This window comes from Siphateles boraxobius, unplaced genomic scaffold (assembly GCF_051911475.1).
Source record: "Siphateles boraxobius isolate OS27281-9 unplaced genomic scaffold, OSU_SipBor_1 19, whole genome shotgun sequence".
Classification (NCBI taxonomy): Eukaryota; Metazoa; Chordata; class Actinopteri; order Cypriniformes; family Leuciscidae; genus Siphateles; species Siphateles boraxobius.
In genome coordinates, this window is record NW_027508799.1 from 35,027,205 (window position 1) to 35,047,500 (window position 20,296).

Genomic DNA, 20,296 nt, shown 5'->3' on the forward strand with positions numbered 1-20,296 from the left:
TATTGCAACATAAATGAGCTTGCGAGTTGCACATGCATTACAAAACCTCTTTACAGTTTTTTTTAAATACATAAAAAAATCAAATCCAATGCAAAGTCAGGGAAAATCAGTTCTTTAATTGCAAATTTAATCTGGAGAGGTGCTTGATCATAAAGTGATCAAGTGCATGGAATAGTTTACTCTTTGCATTGGATTTGATTTTTTCTTATGTAGCCTATTTTAAAAAAACTGAGGTTTTGTAATGCATGCGCAACTTGCAAGATGCATGAGAAGTCTTTCTTGATGTAATCATTCATATATCAACAGGATCATTTATGTTGCAATATTGCATTCAAAAGTTGTTAAAATGCAAATCCAATGCATAGTCAGGGAAATCAGTTCTTTAATTGCAAAGGTAATGAGGAGAGGTGCTTGACCATAAAGTGATGAATGCATGGAAACAATATGGACTCGAATGACATTACAAACTGACCTATTTAAAATCTGAGCACCATACCTGGCATCAGTGAGTTTATGAAACAGCCTGTGGAGGGAGACACATCCTTGAGCCCAGCAACAAACCCATCAAACCCATCGAACTCCCGCCGCGGGAAACAACCTGTTCCCCGTCCCACATTCCTCAGCGGCGGCGATGACGTCACGAACTCTTCCTTAAACATCCCTGACATTCCGGACCCGACATCAGACCCTCATCATCCTCTCCGGACTCCACTCAGACTCACAGCAGCTCAGGTGAGTGTTAACAACATGAAGTGTTATATGAGCTCCGAGAAAATCATTTCATTGAACAAACATTATGATTTATTAGAACATTATTTAATAAAAGTGTGTTAAACAGTGATGTCTTTGGGTTTTGGGTTTGAAGTGAATTCTTTAAACAGTCTCTTGTGCAGAAACAGATCATATCGTACAGTAAGTATGCGACTGATTGATATGCGCTGAACGCATTGTTTAGGTGTTTTAAATCAGTAACACTTTAAAGACACTTCTAGAGAAGTACGCGGCTGCAGCTGAGCCAATGAAAGCAGAATGAAATGTTCTCACAGGTGTTAAGTGTTATGTGTTTAACCCATGTAGAACCAGTATGATGTTGGGAATCTTCCTGATAATGACAGCTGTTGCCTGTGTTGTTTCTCAAGAGGCAGAAGAGCCTGTTTCATATACGGCAAGTGCATTATTAACATATCGCAAGTTTACAGTGTAGATGAAGTTTAGTCTTAAACAGAGTTAGGTGCTTCTGTAGCCTATCAGTGATTCACCTTCATTTCCCTCTGGTTTTAGGGATAAGTTACGGTTAGGGATAGGGATAGGGATAGGGAAAAGGTTAAGACTACATTTTCAGACAGGAATGTTGTTCCAGGATCAACAAAATATGTTGATTCAGGAACATGTCTTATTTTGCAAAATCACGTTACCATTAATTGCCTGATCATGTTTATTCAATCTAATTGCAATTATTTGAGATAACTGCAATAATTTTGCAGGTTAATTTCCAATGACATTTTGGCATCTAAATAAGGGGATTTTAAATGATCATGAAATGGCATCAGACGTCCACGCTGAAATAAACTGCTAAAACCACTCTAAGCTGGGCTGGTTTTATTAGAGGGGTTTGGACAGTTATCATTATTATAATTTACCTTCTAGGCTGGTCAATCTGGGAGACCAGCTAATACCAGCTTGACCAGGCTTGAAGACCAGCGTAAACCAGCCTAGACCGGTTTTAGCAGGGGGTGGTAGGGCAGAAAAAAACACTTCCTTCATTCGAAATGATAGTGACAGGCCTATTTACATACAGCTAAATAACAGGTGTGATTGTCTTATTACAGCTCATATGTGTTAAACTGACTGGTAAAAGATTCTGACTGATAAAACAAATGTTATTGTTCACAACAGTGCACAGAAGGCTATGAATATGATCCCATTAAAGAGGCATGCAAAGGTAATAAAATAGTATTGTTGATATAATATTCTCTCTCTGGCCTTTTATGGCCAACTGTTGTGTTTGTGTCTGTTTCTGTCTTTGAGAATGTAAACCAAAGCCTACAGTAACAGCAGTTTCTCTCCGTGTCTGAACAGATATTGACGAGTGTGCCCTTGTTTCTGACGCCTGTAAAGGGGGCATGAAGTGCATAAACCACTATGGCGGATACCTCTGCCTCCCTCAGAACGCACAGATCTTCGTCAGTGATGGGGACGAATCCTCACAATCATCAAACCCTGTTCCCCAAAGCCCTGTTAACCCACTGACCCCACTGACCCGCTCAAACCCCAGAGCCGGAGACACTCGCTGTCCGCCTGGATACACACGCGACGAGCAGGACTTCTGTCAAGGTACGCCAGCAGTATTAGCCTCGTGTCTGAAAGACTCCCCAGTTTCTCGCTGACGATCGGTAATATTTGATACATTAAACTTTTACCAAACCCTGTCGGGAGTAGGGCACACAACATCACCTCCATTCAAAATGTTTACCAAACACTCTTCTTGTTCGGCCTTCAGTTTGGAAATGCCAGGAATATTCTCCACAACAGAGCGAATTGCGTCCTGTTTCTCCATATCCGCGGCCGTTTTCGATTTCCCCAATCTTAAACTCGGCGCTTAGCGTCTACGTCACGGCTCTCAGCCCGCCCTCTGTTAGTTGATTCGCCGGCTGTTTTCAGGCCGGAGGAAAACTGAGAGACATGTCGATGTCTCAGACTAAGTACAGAAACGAAATGAGATTGAGCGGAAGTAGGAAGTCTGACGTAGTCAGGCCAGTGTTTGGGGCGTTCAGATAGAAAACAACACTTGTCTGGTGAAAGTGGTCAGCCAAAGTGGTTTTGTGATTTCACTGGTTAAGATAGAGGCTCAGCTTGGTTTTGTTGGTTGTACTGGTCGACTAAGTGCGAGAGTATATTTACTAGCCTGTGAAGATATTTTTTCCAATTCACCTAATATTAACACTGGTAGTATTGGTAGTATTTTAATCCGTGGTAGAAATGTCGCAGATTGACTGGTTTCTGACTTTCAATGATCTTCTCTCGTTCCCCCAGAGAGGAGTGGAGAGAGAGAGAAGCTTCTGGAAAGTGATTTGTGTCTCGTTGTGTAGGAATAGAAAGAGCTCATGTGTTCGTCACTGCTGGCGGTTGTGAGTGTACTCTTGTTTCGAGGAAGAATATAATTACAATCAGCTTAGCATCTATATGTGCATTAAATTACAGGACACATATATGTGAATTTTATTGCAAAGAAAACTGCTTTTGTGCCTTCTTCCGGTGCGTGCATTCCTGTGTATCCGTGCATCCGTGTATCCGTGCATCCGTGCATCCGTGCATCCGTGCATCCTTGATATGTGGCTCTGTGGCTCTGTGGCTCTGTGGATCCATGTATCCGTGTATCCGTGTATCCGTGTATCCGTGTATCCGTGATCCGTGTGTCCGTGATCTGTGTATCTGTGATCTGTGTATCTGTGTATCTGTGGATCTGTGTATCTGTGGATCTGTGTATCTGTGGATCTGTGTATCCGTGGATCCGTGTATCCGTGCATCCGTGTATCCGTGTATCCGTGGATCCGTGAATCCGTGATCTGTGTATCTGTGTATCTGTGTATCTGTGGATCCGTGTATCCGTGATCCGTGATCCGTGTGTCCGTGATCTGTGTATCTGTGATCTGTGTATCTGTGATCTGTGTATCTGTGTATCTGTGATCTGTGTATCTGTGATCTGTGGATCTGTGTATCTGTGTATCCGTGTATCCGTGATCTGTGGATCTGTCGTGATCTGTGGATCTGTGTATCCGTGGATCCGTGTATCCGTGTATCCGTGCATCCGTGCATCCGTGTATCCGTGTATCCGTGCATCCGTGCATCCGTGTATCCGTGATCTGTGGATCTGTCGTGATCTGTGGATCTGTGGACCCGTGGATCCGTGGATCCGTGTATCCGTGTATCCGTGTATCCGTGTATCCGTGATCTGTGGATCCGTGTATCCGTGATCTGTGGATCCGTGTATCCGTGTATCCGTGATCTGTGGATCCGTGTATCCGTGATCTGTGGATCCGTGTATCCGTGTATCCGTGTATCCGTGTATCCGTGTATCCGTGATCTGTGGATCCGTGTATCCGTGTATCCGTGATCTGTGGATCCGTGTATCCGTGTATCCGTGTATCCGTGTATCTGTGATCTGTGGATCTGTGTATCTGTTGCGTGCGTGTGTGAAAGGTTCAGTCAATATATTTCTAATCAACCATCAACGTGAACTATCCGACTAGACATCAGACTCAGTTCAGACTGAGGTCCCCCCTCAAAATTCCCTGAAACCCCTGCAAATATTTCATCAGATTTGGTCTATATCAAACAATAATCAAAAACAAAAAGGAGATGTTACCATTATCACCCTGCAAATCTGTCAAGAATTCCATGGTTAAATGCGCACTGTTTGTGTAAACCTCTTTGCAGATAGAAACGAGTGTCTGCTGTCACACCTATGCATGCACATGTGTGTGAACACTGCAGGCTCTTACTACTGCGAGTGCAATGATGGATACCGGCTCGCCAGCAACAACCACAGCTGTGTAGGTGAGTTAAAGACCAGACCGTGTGTGTGTGTGCGTGTGTGTGTGTGTTAGGGCTGCACGATTATGACAAAAATCATAATTGTCGATTATTCCTTTGAAATTGTAATTACGATTATTAATTACAATTACAAAAACTTTTATTTTCTTTCTCTAGCATTCAGCCTCAAATGTCAAATATATAAAAAAATATTTAAAGAAACCAAATCAAAGTAAAAATATGCATGGTATTACAATGTCATGCTAAAGCTAAAATTAAAACAATGGGGGCGGGGGGTCCTTAAGATAAGCTGTAGAAGAAAAAAAAGACATCTTAAAGGTGCAGTGTGTGATTTTTAGCGGCATCTAGTGGTGAGGTTACGAATTGCAACCAACAAAAGTTACGTGGCCGACAGGAAGTGATGTCATCATCTGAGACAGCAGAGAGTAGCCAGTTCAGCAATGACGTTTCTTTACCAGAATAAATTAAGAAATTTTGTTTACTTAATTATTTAGTAAAACTATGTTATTGCGAATATTATTGTTGCTTGTTCATCATTGTGTCAGTGTTTTATTCACTGAATAGCTTGCTTCCTTGCACGAAGAGCAACATAGTAACGAAACGCGTTTGTCTGTTTAGGGCTATTACACAATGCACCTTTAAGCACAAAGAATAATGTAAATGCAGTGTTTTTTTTCTTCTAATTGCGCCTTTGAACGATTATAAATTGTGTAATCCGTAATTGTAATCGCGATTACAAATTCGATTATTTGTGCAGCCCTAGTGTGTGTGTGTGTGTGTGTGTGTGTGTGTGTGTGTGTGTGTGTTCCTGTTTTGCTTTTACACTCTGGTGGACAAATCCTGTCCTTAACAACATACATTTCTAATCTACTGCTTGTCCCTCTGTTTATAAGAAATACATTTGATTGAGCCAGTGGATTAAAATAGCATGGGATTAAAGGGGATTGTTGGAGTTAAGATGGCAGTCAGTGCTTTTAAGTGTTATATTTACTGTAGAATATTCAATATTGGGCAACATACAGGAAGCTTCCTATATTTTAAAGTAATAGATTAAATAATAGAAACAGTCGGTTACTCTTATGATCACTGTGTCAATATCATAAAGTGAAATAGATGTCCTTATGATAAATGGGCAAGAAGTCTCTCAGATTAGCATGCTTCAAAGTTCTGCCAAGAATTTGATTTAAGATCTTTACAAAGGAATTTAAAAGGTCTTGTGCAATTGACAGGAGCAAGAGGAGCTTCAAATTAAAGGTGAATCTGTTAGCACAACATATTTTAAAAGGAGAGAGAGAGCAGTTGGGATAAATCCCAAGGTTTCAAAGCTGTCATTTGCAAATCAACATTGTTCATTTGTTCTGAGAACAGTAAGGATGTTGAAACTTTAGAATGATGCCTAACTTGTGAATCAAAGCATGAAGATCTTTGCCAATAAAATATGTTCTTTGATCAACAACATGATAAGGAATTCCTCAGTGAGGAAAGGTTTCCTGCAAAAGCATTTGTACATGGAAACCATGCACTCTGAAGAACCAAACTGAAGAACATACTGATAAGAATGGGTCTTAGAACCAGTACAAACACACCAAATGCTTCCAAGGTCCTGCAGGGAAAAATTTTGTTAAGCCTCATAATAGAAGAACAGAAGAATGTTTTTTTTTATAATCAGTTCAAAAGATGCATGTGGTGACCAACTGTATCTAAAAAACGGGGAATCTTGATTTTGCTTCTAGACTCGGTGAAGAAATACACTAAAGAACCAACTTGAGAAAAAATGGCCATGTATATATGTGGACACCCCCTACTAATCAAAAAATGATTTCATTAATTTAATGCAGATTTATTTAGAAACGAAACTGCTGTGTGTTGCTCAGAGATATACAATGGTTCTGTTGTGGCTTTGTTTGAAAATATTTTCATTGGCAAAACGGAGCAAAACGAGACATTATTGTGTCTTAAATGTAGTTGTAATATTGTGTTTGTGGAGTGGAAGGAGTAGTAGAGACAATGATCTAGTTACAGGGTGTTTTATTAAAGAAAACCGTGGCAGAACCAGGGGAGGACACCACAGCAAAGCTGGAGGGATGGAGAACAATGGCACAGCCCGGTGGACCACAGCAGAGCAGGGATTTGGAAGACAGAGGTGAAGACCAGGGCAGAGATGGAGGACCAGAGGATCAACCAAGCCATGCTGCAGGATTGGAGAACCAAGGTGGAACCGGAAGATCGGAGGACCAAGGTGGATCTGAGGGATTCGGAAGAAAGAGGTGGAGCAGAGCAAAAGGGGTGAAGGTCCAGACATCCAAGGTGGAACCAGAAAATCAAAAGGTCACGGCGAGGCCGGAAGAATGAGGGACTGTTATATATATATATATATAACTTAAAAAAGAGAGTGCTGATATTTAGTATTTATTTAAATTTCCAGTGGGATTTTTACCTTTATGAAAGTACATTTTTCGGAACCAAGAAGTCGTCAGTGCCGGATGGAACCAGTAAAGGATAAACAGCTTTAGGGGTGGGGATAACATGCCACATATTTTAACTAAAATATTAAGACAGCAAAACAAGAACCAACAAAGGACAACTGAAACAAAGGGTTATATTATACACAGGCTAAGGATTAACTAAACTAGACACAGGTGAACATAATCAGCAGCTTAGGAAACAGATGAGCTGGTGCATGAGTGATGACGAGTGATTATCTGTGGAGGTGTGATGATAGCTGACTGATTGCAGGTGGGGACCAAAAGGGATGCTGGGAAGTGTAGTTCTAGTGACTGGTGTGGTGACTTAGGATTGTGACAGCACTCCTAAGTGTTGGAGCCATCACTGGAATCTGATCAGAAGCTGGAGCCATCACTGGACTGTGCTCAGGAGTTGGAGCCATCACTGACGCTGGTCAGGAGCTGGAGCCATCACTGGACTCTGGTCAGGGGCTGGAGCCATCACTTGACTCTGGTCAGGGGCTGGAGCCATCACTGGACTCTGGTCAGGAGCTGGAGCCATCACTGGACTCTGGTCAGGAGCTGGAGCCATCACTGGACTCTGGTCAGGAGCTGGAGCCATCACTGGACTCTGGTCAGTGGATGGAGCCATCACTGGACTCTGGTCAGGAGCTGGAGCCATCACTGGACTGTGGTCAGGAGCTGGAGCCATCACTGGACTCTGGTCAGGAGCTGGAGCCATCACTGGACTCTGGTCAGGAGCTGGAGCCATCACTGGACTCTGGTCAGGAGCTGGAGCCATCACTGGACTCTGGTCAGGAGCTGGAGCCATCACTGGACTCTGGTCAGGAGCTGGAGCCATCGCTGGACTGTGCTCAGGGGCTGGAGCCATCGCTGGAGTGTGCTCAGGGGCTGGAGCCATAACTGGACTGCTCAGGGGCTGGAGCCACCACTGGACTGTGCTCAGGGGCTGGAGCCATCACTGGACTCTGGTCAGGAGCTGGAGCCATCACTGGACTGTGCTCAGGGGCTGGAGCCATCACTGGACTGTGCTCAGGGGCTGGAGCCATCACTGGAGTGGTCAGGGGCTGGAGCCACCACTGGACTGTGCTCAGGAGCTGGAGCCATAACTGGACTCTGGTCAGGAGCTGGAGCCATCGCTGGACTGTGCTCAGGGGCTGGAGCCATCGCTGGACTGTGCTCAGGGGCTGGAGCCATCGCTGGACTGTGCTCAGGGGCTGGAGCCATCGCTGGACTGTGCTCAGGGGCTGGAGCCATCGCTGGACTGTGCTCAGGGGCTGGAGCCATCGCTGGACTGTGCTCAGGGGCTGGAGCCATCGCTGGACTGTGCTCAGGGGCTGGAGCCATCGCTGGACTGTGCTCAGGGGCTGGAGCCATCGCTGGACTGTGCTCAGGGGCTGGAGCCATCGCTGGACTGTGCTCAGGGGCTGGAGCCATCGCTGGACTGTGCTCAGGGGCTGGAGCCATCGCTGGACTGTGCTCAGGGGCTGGAGCCATCGCTGGACTGTGCTCAGGGGCTGGAGCCATCGCTGGACTGTGCTCAGGGGCTGGAGCCATCGCTGGACTGTGCTCAGGGGCTGGAGCCATCGCTGGACTGTGCTCAGGGGCTGGAGCCATCGCTGGACTGTGCTCAGGGGCTGGAGCCATCGCTGGACTGTGCTCAGGGGCTGGAGCCATCGCTGGACTGTGCTCAGGGGCTGGAGCCATCGCTGGACTGTGCTCAGGGGCTGGAGCCATCGCTGGACTGTGCTCAGGAACTGTAGCCATCGCTGGACTGTGGTCAGTGGCTGGAGCCATCGCTGGACTGTGCTAAGGGGCAGGAGCCATCGCTGGATTGTGCTCAGGGGATGGAGCCATCGCTGGACTGTGCTCAGGGGCTGGAGCCATCGCTGGACTGTGGTCAGGGGCTGGAGCCATCGCTGGACTGTGGTCAGGGGCTGGAGCCATCGCTGGACTGTGCTCAGGAACTGTAGCCATCGCTGGACTGTGGTCAGTGGCTGGAGCCATCGCTGGACTGTGCTAAGGGGCAGGAGCCATCGCTGGATTGTGCTCAGGGGATGGAGCCATCGCTGGATTGTGCTCAGGGGCTGGAGCCATCGCTGGACTGTGCTCAGGGGCTGGAGCCATCGCTGGACTGTGCTCAGGGGCTGGAGCCATCGCTGGACTGTGCTCAGGGGCTGGAGCCATCGCTGGACTGTGCTCAGGGGCTGGAGCCATCGCTGGACTGTGCTCAGGGGCTGGAGCCATCGCTGGACTGTGCTCAGGGGCTGGAGCCATCGCTGGACTGTGCTCAGGGGCTGGAGCCATCGCTGGACTGTGCTCAGGGGCTGGAGCCATCGCTGGACTGTGCTCAGGGGCTGGAGCCATCGCTGGACTGTGCTCAGGGGCTGGAGCCATCGCTGGACTGTGCTCAGGGGCTGGAGCCATCGCTGGACTGTGCTCAGGGGCTGGAGCCATCGCTGGACTGTGCTCAGGGGCTGGAGCCATCGCTGGACTGTGCTCAGGGGCTGGAGCCATCGCTGGACTGTGCTCAGGGGCTGGAGCCATCGCTGGACTGTGCTCAGGGGCTGGAGCCATCGCTGGACTGTGCTCAGGGGCTGGAGCCATCCTGGACTGTGCTCAGGGGCTGGAGCCATCGCTGGACTGTGCTCAGGGGCTGGAGCAATCGCTGGACTGTGCTCAGGGGCTGGAGCAATCGCTGGACTGTGCTCAGGGGCTGGAGCCATCGCTGGACTGTGCTCAGGGGCTGGAGCCATCGCTGGACTGTGCTCAGGGGCTGGAGCCATCGCTGGACTGTGCTCAGGGGCTGGAGCCATCGCTGGACTGTGCTCAGGGGCTGGAGCCATCGCTGGACTGTGCTCAGGGGCTGGAGCCATCGCTGGACTGTGCTCAGGGGCTGGAGCCATCGCTGGACTGTGCTCAGGGGCTGGAGCCATCGCTGGACTGTGCTCAGGGGCTGGAGCCATCGCTGGACTGTGCTCAGGGGCTGGAGCCATCGCTGGACTGTGGTCAGGGGCTGGAGCCATCGCTGGACTGTGGTCAGGGGCTGGAGCCATCGCTGGACTGTGCTCAGGAACTGTAGCCATCGCTGGACTGTGGTCAGTGGCTGGAGCCATCACTGGACTGTGCTAAGGGGCAGGAGCCATCACTGGATTGTGCTCAGGGGATGGAGCCATCACTGGATTGTGCTCAGGGGCTGGAGCCATCACTGGACTGTGCTCAGGGGCTGGAGCCATCACTGGTCTGTGCTCAGGGGCTGGAGCCATCACTGGACTCTAGTCAGGAACTGGAGCCATCACTGGACTGTGGTCAGTGGCTGAAGCCATCACTGGACTGTGCTCAGGGGCTGGAGCCATCACTGGACTGTGCTCAGGGGCTGGAGCCATCACTGGACTGTGCTCAGGGGCTGGAGCCATCACTGGACTGTGGTCAGGAGCTGTAGCCATCACTAGACTCTGGTCAGGAACTGTAGCCATCACTGGACTGTGCTCAGGGGCTGGAGCCATCACTGGACTGTGCTCAGGGGCTGGAGCGAACGTGTGTGCAGACCACACTTCTAAAATGGCCGTGGCCATGATGGTCAGCTTTGCATTCTCAGGAGCTGACACTGGGGTGGGAACGGGCTCTGGAATTTTGCTCACTGGAACAGACTGGAGAATGTCACAGACTGCAATGGATTTGGAAGTGGATTCTGGATGTAGGGACCTGAGAGGGGAAGATTTATTCAAGGCCTTTCAGACGGAAATAACTGCAGGCCACATTCGCTACCAGGTTGGCACTGTTCAATACCATCTTCTGTGCTCGACGTTAAGACTGGAGACTCTGGCTTGGCGGCCATGACGGCTGGTGACACTTGTGCTTGCATGAGGAGTGAAGATGGCGAAGGACTTGGGAGGAGACTGGTGGTGTTTGGTATCTTGATGGACAAAACCTCTGATGGCTGGAGTGGACTGGAGGGAAAGCGACTGAACGGAACTGGCGTCTTCTTCAACCGTGAGAGATGAACCACCTAGCCACAACACATAATCAATGTAGCTCTTAAGGGAACAAGTGGTAGCTGACGCCGGTATCTGGTCATAAAGATGGTCATCTTATTGCTCTTAACCGCTCCAAAACATGATCTTCATGGTACCATCATTCCATGGAACAAAGTAGGAAAGTTCGGGAAATTCTCTTACCTAATCCTCAATTGGATGACCATCTTGAAAAATGGAGATGAGCAGATTCACTGGATCTCTAGAGGTAAGAGAAAGGCTCATAGTGCGGCTTTTGTTGTCGTTGTTTGATCTGGTCTTCTGTCATGGAACAGAAGAATGCAGACACAGGTAACGTCTGAACCGAGTTTTTTTTAATAACACACATGAAGTTAGCAGGTGAGTCTCTGGATAGCAGATTGTTTTAGTGATACTGGCCAGTGAGTGACAGTTCTTATCTGTTGCAGGTTGAGATGAGAAGTGACCGGATGACTGAATTCAGGCAGACGAGGATACACAGAAGTCTGAATAAGACAAAGGACGGGACAGTTTGATGCAGAGGTAAGTAATTTGAAGGTAAGTAGTCTGGGGGAAGTTCAGTGTTGAACGATGAGACCAGACAACTGTGATGAGGTGTGTGACTGCTTATGTAGGGAGATCATGAGCCGGTGCATGGGTGATGACGAGTGAATTGAAAAAGTGATTGACATAATTGAAAATATCAGCTCACACATCATTAAAACAACAATTACAATATTATCCTAGACGATACATATCGCATACTCCTGCCTGATGCTTTGACTTGTTTTGGAAATGTTTTTACTGTGGGTGAGGAAATTCATGAACTAACTGGCTAAATAATGCCTGAAATATGTCTTCTTATTAACTGACATTAAAAATTTCAATATTGAATTTGGCTTGTGTTTCAGATGTGAATGAGTGTGATCTGACTCAGCCGTGCCAGCATCAGTGTTTCAACCTGCTGGGCTCGTACATCTGCCAATGTGATCGGGGTTATGAACTCGCCCCAGATTCTGTCTCTTGTGTGGGTAAGTGTTTATTCTGCATGTTCCTGTGCTTGATTTAAATATGCTTGATCTGAGTACACTCCCTACTTTCTCGAAGGCATTAGTTTGAAGCAGTGAAACATGCTCAGTACTTGTATAGTGATGAGCTGCCAAAAGATTCTAAAGAAATTATTTCAGTTAGAGGGAAAGATAAGTGTACACCGTATTTTGTAAATCAGCAGTCCACAAGAGGGCGTTACAAATATTAGTTGACAAGTGCTGAATTAAACCAGACATTCAAACATTTTATATATTAATTTAAATATGCATCAATATTTAACAACAGTAAAAATACACTATTGTAATAAAATATAATGAATTCTTTATGGACCCAGTTTAATGTCTGTGATCCATTGCACATATGAAATTAATCACAAATATACAAAGCAAATATGTAATATGCATGTTACAGTAGGTGGACAACCAGAATAATACTTTTACCACCCCCGTTCCGGTATGTATGTGCTAGTACGATGTTATGTGAAGATCGCATTCATAACATGACATTCTGACTAGCACATAACATGCATATTACATATTTGCTTTGTATATTTGTGATTAATTTCATATGTTTGGGAGTTAGTTAACCTGCTTACAAAGTGCTTTAGTTTACCGATGTTCATTTACTCAACAAAACTTAAATGCATTTGTATGTGCATTTTTATCTAAAATTCACCAAATGTTCGATTCTCACATTTTAATTGGACAGCAGCACAAAATGTCATTCTTTATCATCAGCTAGATTGTTCTCAGCCTTGTTTTAGACAAAGATCATGATGCCTTTAAGCCTGGCTCACACTACAGGAGTTTTAGGCCGATTTATGCCCGATTTCCTCCTCCCGAGAATCGGAGAAAATATCTTGTTGAGGACCTCGATCGGTTCCGATGTTCGGCGCAGATTATCTGGTAATGTGAGGCGTTCACAGATCGAATCTTGCACCTCCCGATCTGCTCTCACACAAATCGGGCTCGCCCCGATCATATCAAACATGTTTGATATTTATCGGGATGATCAAGATTGTGATTACGTCAGTACTGTCACAATAGCCAATAAGAAACAAGTAGGGCTGTGGTGAAGGAATTTCCATTGAGGTAATTTTGAGTGACTCAACAGCGTGATATGCAGTATTATCTTAATTTATTTATGTATTGCTAAATAAATAAGTGTTACGCTGTTGTCAGCAGGCACGAGGACTAGTACATATTCAGTAATGAACCCGAAACTAAAAAAAGTGGAGTAGGCCTAAACAGAAGATGTCAAAATAAGGGTCCACATAATATAATAACAGAACATAAACCTGACAATAAGTTTGTTAGATCATTGTTATATAACAGTTAGTCCCGATCCTCGAATTCCACCTAACGAGAGGCTTTCTGCTGATATTTCACCAGTATCGTCATTGCTCGTCTCTGCGTGTTATAGACAGGCTGTCACTCAGTCCAGTTACACTGTTAGGCCACTAGGTGGCGACAAGGCACTGCCTTTGAGTGAGTCATTGTTCATTCAACGAAAATGTAAAAAAAATCGGATTCATTCTAAGATGTAATGAAACAAGCTGTTAATTATTTTAATATTTAATTTAAAAAAAACGAAAGCTCCACTTAATAAGACTCAGCTGAGCAGCAATCTGGCGCATGGGTAACGCTGAAGCTGATGCATCACTTCATGATAGAGATCAATGGCATTGATTTATTGTATTGACCAGAGCTGACGCAATTCATAGAAATATCCTTAAATGTTAAAAGGGTGATTTTTTTTTTTTAAAGATTTTGCTTTCCTTGGTCAAGGCAACCTTTTCATGAATATGACTTGATATGAAGGACAGATATTTAGTTTACACCCACTTTTCTGCTTCCGATCTGTTGCGTGAGATCACATGATCATGGTGGAATCATATCAAGGCGCTTCCTCTGGCACGATAATCTTAATAACATTGTGTAGTGTGTGATGCGCTGCGATTTTCAAATCTTGTAGTGTGAGCATGTTTAAGATTTGAGGGAAGAAGATCTGCAAAGATTCTCCTTAAGTGTGTGCTGCAACCAGATTTCAATATCGGTTAGGATTTTAAAACTCCTGTAGTGTGAACCAGGCATTAGTCAAGTCACCTGTAGGCAATTTCCAAATCAGCTGTAAAGCAGCTCTAAAACGACAATAGTGTGGTTATTCATCTCAGTTCGAGTTCTGTTCTCATCTGATAGTGTCAGTGCAGTCAGATCAGTAAATCACTTTCCGTCCATGTGACTGTTGGTTGAGTTGTATGTTGTTCTGGTGTGTGTCCAGACATCGATGAGTGCGCGTTCTCCAGCTACATGTGCCAGTATGTGTGTATGAACAGCGCGGGTGGATATTCCTGCACCTGCCCAGACGGATATCAGCTGCAGAGAACAAGAATGTGTCAAGGTATCAGCCTCCTCCTTCATAAAATATAACGCTTGTCTTTGCCTGGCCTTTTTTCTCTCCATCCACACCCAGATATTTCACATCAGAGCAAGCAGGAATTCCCAAACACATCATGGAAACAATGCAGGGCTCAAATGTTGCTTCATCCCCTCTGTTATTTTTATTTCTTTAATCAATATGCATGAAACGAAAAGGCTGTTTATTTGTTTCTTAACAGAGGGAAAGATATTAGCTTAATGTTGTGTGTGTGTATCTTGCTACAGTCTTTGTCATGGTGCCCAACAATAGGTGTGCTCATGTAAATGGAATTTCCATTGGCAATATTACACTCTTTGAAAAAAAAAGGTTCAGTGGAGTTCTAAATAGAACTCCGCTTTAAATAACACTTTATGGCAAAAGAGTTCTATATAAGGATACATTTTTTTAAATGATTTCCTAATACTTTCAGGTTATTTCAATTTTTTGTAATTAAAACCAAAATTAATTCATTATAACTCAATCCACAAAACGATCTCATGATGGGAAACCCCAATAGGTTCTATATATGAAGTGCCTTTTAAGGTTCTAGAACCTTTTTTTCTAAGAGTGTACTTCTGTAATTTCACGTATTTCTCATAAAATACAAGACAGCAGTACAATCAAAGCAACATCTGTTCAACATTAAGATTACATTAATCAGGAAAAGCTAATTTAAAGAGATGAGTTTTAAGAAGGGATTTAAAAGTAATAAGACAATTGTGCAAATTTAAAAGTGAAAAGCAGAATCAATGTGTGAAGTAACTAGAGCATGTACAAGATGCAACTGGAATGGACAAAGGCACAATAGCGCTTTTGCTGGCATCTGCAGACAGAACGCGATATTGCGTGTGCTAAATCGCAACTAATTAGCGATGCTCGTTGTCAGAAAGAAAAAAAGAGATCGATGGTCCTATCGCTGTGTTTGACAGGTGTTTGTGTGGGCTATGGCACCCAATGGAATCAGCAGTGGAGAGTATGTGCTGCCGTGAGGTGAACACGTTTGAGTTTAGTGGAGCAGCTCGACCCGCGACCGGCAAATCTGATGTGCCTCACGCAGCATCCTGGTTTTGACGCATGCTGCCTGAACCCATTTGTTTTGCGAATAGCTTACTCTCATTTCAGGCAGGATCACAGTCCTCTTGAAGCCAGCACACACAAGTATGTTTACAATGGAGTCATTTCATTCGTCAACACCATTTTTGCTAGCTGAGTTAGGTATCCAATATAACTGCTAGCCTACTTACCGTTAGATTAATGGTAACTCTAGGCTTGGAGTCCCTTTTATGACGTCACGCCCAGCCTATTGGAAGGGAGAGGGAGTGCTTAAAACCACTGTAAAAAGTACCAACTTTTCATATTATATTCAGCATTTTGGTTTAAAAAAACATACAAAACAATGGTGGGTGGTTCTTATCTTTATGTTTTATAAGCACATTGCATTATCTTTGTGAAAAATGTAACCTGTAATTTACACTTTAAGTGAAAAGCTGTCCAAATTGGATTTAGTGCCAACAAGAAGAACCTTAGTTTTATCAATATTTCGCTTGAGAAAATTTCGAAAGCACCAGGATTTGATCTCATCTAAACAGTCCAAGAGGGAAGAAGAAAGAAGAGTAGAATTAGGTTTGAAGGACAAGTAGAGCTGAGTGTCAGCCACATAGCAGTGGAAATTAATACCAAATTTACCCAAAATTTGACCAAGAGGTAATGGGTAATAAATAAAAGGGGGCCCAAGACGGAGCCTTGAGGAACACCAGTGGTAACAGATGAGGAATATAATCTGAAGTTTTTAAGTTGGACAAATTAAGTGCAACTGGAGAAATAGGATCTTAACCAAGTGAGAGGGACCCCAGTAATACCAGTAGAGATTAATTTATTAAAAAGAACTTGATATGAATTGGTATTAAAGGCAGCACTTAGACAAATAGACAAGTATAGTTTAGAGTCCAGAATCACCCGCCATCAACAGATCAATGGTAACTTTTACCATGGCAGTCTCTGTTCTATGCAATTGACAAAAAACAGACTCAAATAGTTCAAACAGATTGTTTTTTAAAAGGTGAGCATGGACCTGAGCTGCAAAAATATTTCCAATTTTTTTTTTCTTTGGAAGTTGTAAGATCTGCATTCTCATATATTACAGTATATATACTGTATGACATATTACTAATCACAATCTTTTCGTCGGTATGGAAGACATCAATGAGTGTGAAACGGGCCATGAGTGTAGGGAAGATGAGATGTGCTGGAACTATTACGGAGGTCATCGCTGTTACCCTCAAAACCCGTGTCAGGAGCCATACGTGCAGACAGCCGAAAAGTAAGTCAGGACACTTTAAAGTTTTGATTTAACTAATGTAAGCATGGGAAAAAAAGAATAATCTTCTTGCTTTGATTCCTAGCCGGTGTTCGTGTCAGTCCGCGGGTGCGTGTCGAGGCCTGCCACAGTCTATAGTTTACAAATACATGAGCATTCATTCAGAGCGCAGCGTACCAGCAGATATCTTTCAGATTCAAGCCACAAACATCTTCTCCAGCGCTCACTATACCTTCAGAATTAAAGCTGGTAATGATGGAGGACAGTTCTTCCTTAGGGTGAGTAACCAACACTTAAAACTGTCCTAAGTACAGCACCTATAGCCATTTCATTAGAATTTCATTTAAGAAACATATTCTTGGTTTTAAACATGTTTAACATGTTTCAGTTTTGTTTTTTTGAAAATATTACCAATGCCAACTGCATACATTTTGGCACAGGTGTGTATTTTTATTGGAATTTTACTATTTCGTACGGAGCCCCCCTAGTCCCACTTTGTAAAAAAAAAAAATATATATATATATATATAACTATCTTGTGGCCTCAAGATAGCAACTTGTGGCCTCAAGATAGTAACTCGTGGCCTCAAGATATACTAACTCGTGGCCTCAAGATATACTAACTCGTGGCCTCAAGATATACTAACTCGTGGCCTCAAGATAGCAACTTGTGGCCTCAAGATATACTAACTCGTGACCTCAAGATAGCAACTTGTGGCCTCAAGATATACTAACCCCTGGCCTCAAGATAGTAACTCGTGGCCTCAAGATAGTAACTCGTGGCCTCAAGATAGTAACTCGTGGCCTCAAGATAGTAACTTGTGGCCTCAAGATAGTAACTCGTGGCCTCAAGATAGTAACTCGTGGCTTCAAGATAGTAACTCGTGGCCTCAAGATACTAACTCGTGGCCTCAAGATACTAACTCGTGGCCTCAAGATATACTAACTCGTGGCCTCAAGATAGTAACTCGTGGCCTCAAGATAGTAACTCGTGGCTTCAAGATAGTAACTCATGGCCTCAAGATAGTAACTCGTGGCCTCAAGATATACTAACTCGTGGCCTCAAGATATACTAACTCGTGGCCTCAAGATATACTAACTCGTGGCCTCAAGATAGTAACTCGTGGCCTCAAGATAGTAACTCGTGGCTTCAAGATAGTAACTCGTGGCTTCAAGATAGTAACTCGTGGCCTCAAGATACTAACTCGTGGCCTCAAGATATACTAACTCGTGGCCTCAAGATATACTAACTCGTGGCCTCGAGATATACTAACTCGTGGCCTCAAGATATACTAACTCGTGGCCTCAAGATAGTAACTCGTGGCCTCAAGATAGTAACTCGTGGCCTCAAGATAGTAACTCGTGGCCTCAAGATAGTAACTCGTGGCCTCAAGATATACTAACTCGTGGCCTCAAGATATACTAACTCGTGGCCTCAAGATATACTAACTCGTGGCCTCAAGATATACTAACTCGTGGCCTCAAGATATACTAACTCGTGGCTTCAAGATAGTAACTCATGGCCTCAAGATAGTAACTCGTGGCCTCAAGATATACTAACTCGTGGCCTCGAGATATACTAACTCGTGGCCTCGAGATATACTAACTCGTGGCCTCGAGATATACTAACTCGTGGCTTCAAGATATAGTAACTCGTGGCCTCAAGATATAGTAACTCGTGGCCTCGAGATATACTAACTCGTGGCCTCAAGATATACTAACTCGTGGCTTCAAGATAGTAACTCATGGCCTCAAGATAGTAACTCGTGGCCTCAAGATATACTAACTCGTGGCCTCAAGATATACTAACTCGTGGCCTCAAGATATAGTAACTCGTGGCCTCAAGATATAGTAACTCGTGGCCTCAAGATATACTAACTCGTGGCCTCAAGATAAGTGTATATAAAAGGAGAATGCAAAGAGAAAGATGCAAAAGGAGAAAGCAGAAAGTGCACGCCAAAGCTGCCACCCGCTTAAGGCACTTCTTGTCCGGCTAATAGCTATGGATAGAGAGCATTTGATAAAGTTGTATTTTAATTTAGGGATGCGTTACCAGGATATACTGAACACACTTGCTTTGCAAGGGATTATTGTCAGTAAAAGGCAGTTAAAGGAATACTCCACCGTTTTTTGAAATTGGGGTTATTCACTGTCTCCCTTACATTTAGATAGGTGGGCAAATGCATTTTTGTCTCAGTGCATGCATTGTCTTAGTCTGGCAGCCCCGCCGAAGTAGCAGGCGACGAGTTACTATCTTGAGGCCACGAGTTACTATCTTGAGGCCACGAGTTACTATCTTGAGGCCACGAGTTACTATCTTGAGGCCACAAGATAGTTATATATATATTTTTTTTACAAAGTGGGACTAGGGGGGCTCCGTAATTTTGGACTTGTAACACAAACTAGTTCCACTCAGGATCTTAAAGACAAAAATGTCCGCATTGAAACCCATTAAAACTGCAATTTTTAATACCAGGGCCATTTAACTATAAAATCTTGCAGTCTTTGTCATTAGACTTTCGTTCTGTTTTAAATTTATATTGTAATTTTTTTTTACCAGATGGTGCCAATTTCTCAGGTTTGGCCTTTAAAGCAAATACTCGCTTTATTCCTGTTTTCTGCTTATGCATATTATAGAGTCCATTGGATAAATTGTGTGCGTGTGCGTGTGCGTGTGTGTGTGTGTGTGTGTGTGTGTGTGTGTGTGTGTGTGTGTGTGTGTGTGTGTGTGTGTGTGTGTGTGTGTGTGTGTGTGTGTGTGTGTGTGTGTGTGTGTGTGTGTGTGTGTGTGTTGGTGCGGATGTCAGAGTTTGGTTTGAATGTGTGTAATAAAAATTGATGTGTGCGTTTGTGTACTCTACTGCAAATCACAAATACAGTTTTTATCCAGTTTTCACAACACAAAGTTTTACTGCATCTAATGGGGAAAATCTGGTACTGTACTGAAACAAACTCTCACTGAAAGCTCATTTTTATCAACCTCAAATTTGGAACAAGGGTTAAAGTGGAGGCTTAATTTTATCATTGTCAATTTGTTTTTAGTAGTTTTGAAGCACAAAGAAAACATAAGCGTATGTGTCAAAGTCACTGCTATTTCTATAGCGCTTTATACAATACGGATTGTTACAAAGCATCATTACAGTGATAAGCAGGACAATGATCCAGTGATGAACAGTGTGAGTTCAGCTGATTCTACAAGAGAACAGTTGCTCATCTGTTGTGGCTCGACCACTGAGTGGAGCTGTACGACTAGTTCTGTTACTGATGACACACTGCATTCAGTTTTTCCTTCTCATCACACTGGAACAGATAGACAAAGTAATGCCAAGTTTATTTGTGTACTGCATTTTCCACTCGTAATTCAGTTTTGCTTTCCCTGGTAGCACAACATCAAATCTAAATGTCTTGATCGTGTTGAACTCAAAGTTTCATGAGAAAACAGGAAGACATTAGGCAAGAGCTGAGCGGGATATTTCACACTGTGGGGAAATATAGTTAAAC

The 20,296-nt window shown here is 44.2% G+C and overlaps 1 protein-coding gene across 5 annotated transcripts in view; it reads left to right on the forward strand.

The window, feature by feature from the left end:
• The first annotated feature begins 544 nt into the window (after positions 1-544).
• The window catches only part of LOC143742340 (EGF-containing fibulin-like extracellular matrix protein 1), a 23,685-nt gene continuing 3,933 nt past the window's right edge, over positions 545-20,296 (forward strand). For 2 of the 5 annotated variants that reach the window (XM_077235191.1, XM_077235190.1), the window contains exons 1-8: positions 1,043-1,165; positions 1,897-1,942; positions 2,080-2,334; positions 4,438-4,557; positions 11,923-12,042; positions 14,342-14,461; positions 16,676-16,799; positions 16,882-17,074. In XM_077235191.1, coding sequence (XP_077091306.1) covers positions 1,085-1,165; positions 1,897-1,942; positions 2,080-2,334; positions 4,438-4,557; positions 11,923-12,042; positions 14,342-14,461; positions 16,676-16,799; positions 16,882-17,074 — 1,059 coding nt within the window. In that variant the 5' untranslated portion in view covers positions 1,043-1,084. Of the gene's footprint in view, positions 733-1,042; positions 1,166-1,896; positions 1,943-2,079; positions 2,335-4,437; positions 4,558-11,922; positions 12,043-14,341; positions 14,462-16,675; positions 16,800-16,881; positions 17,075-20,296 lie in introns of those variants that run through there. The other 3 variants (XM_077235194.1, XM_077235193.1, XM_077235192.1) reach the window with 2 other exon arrangements.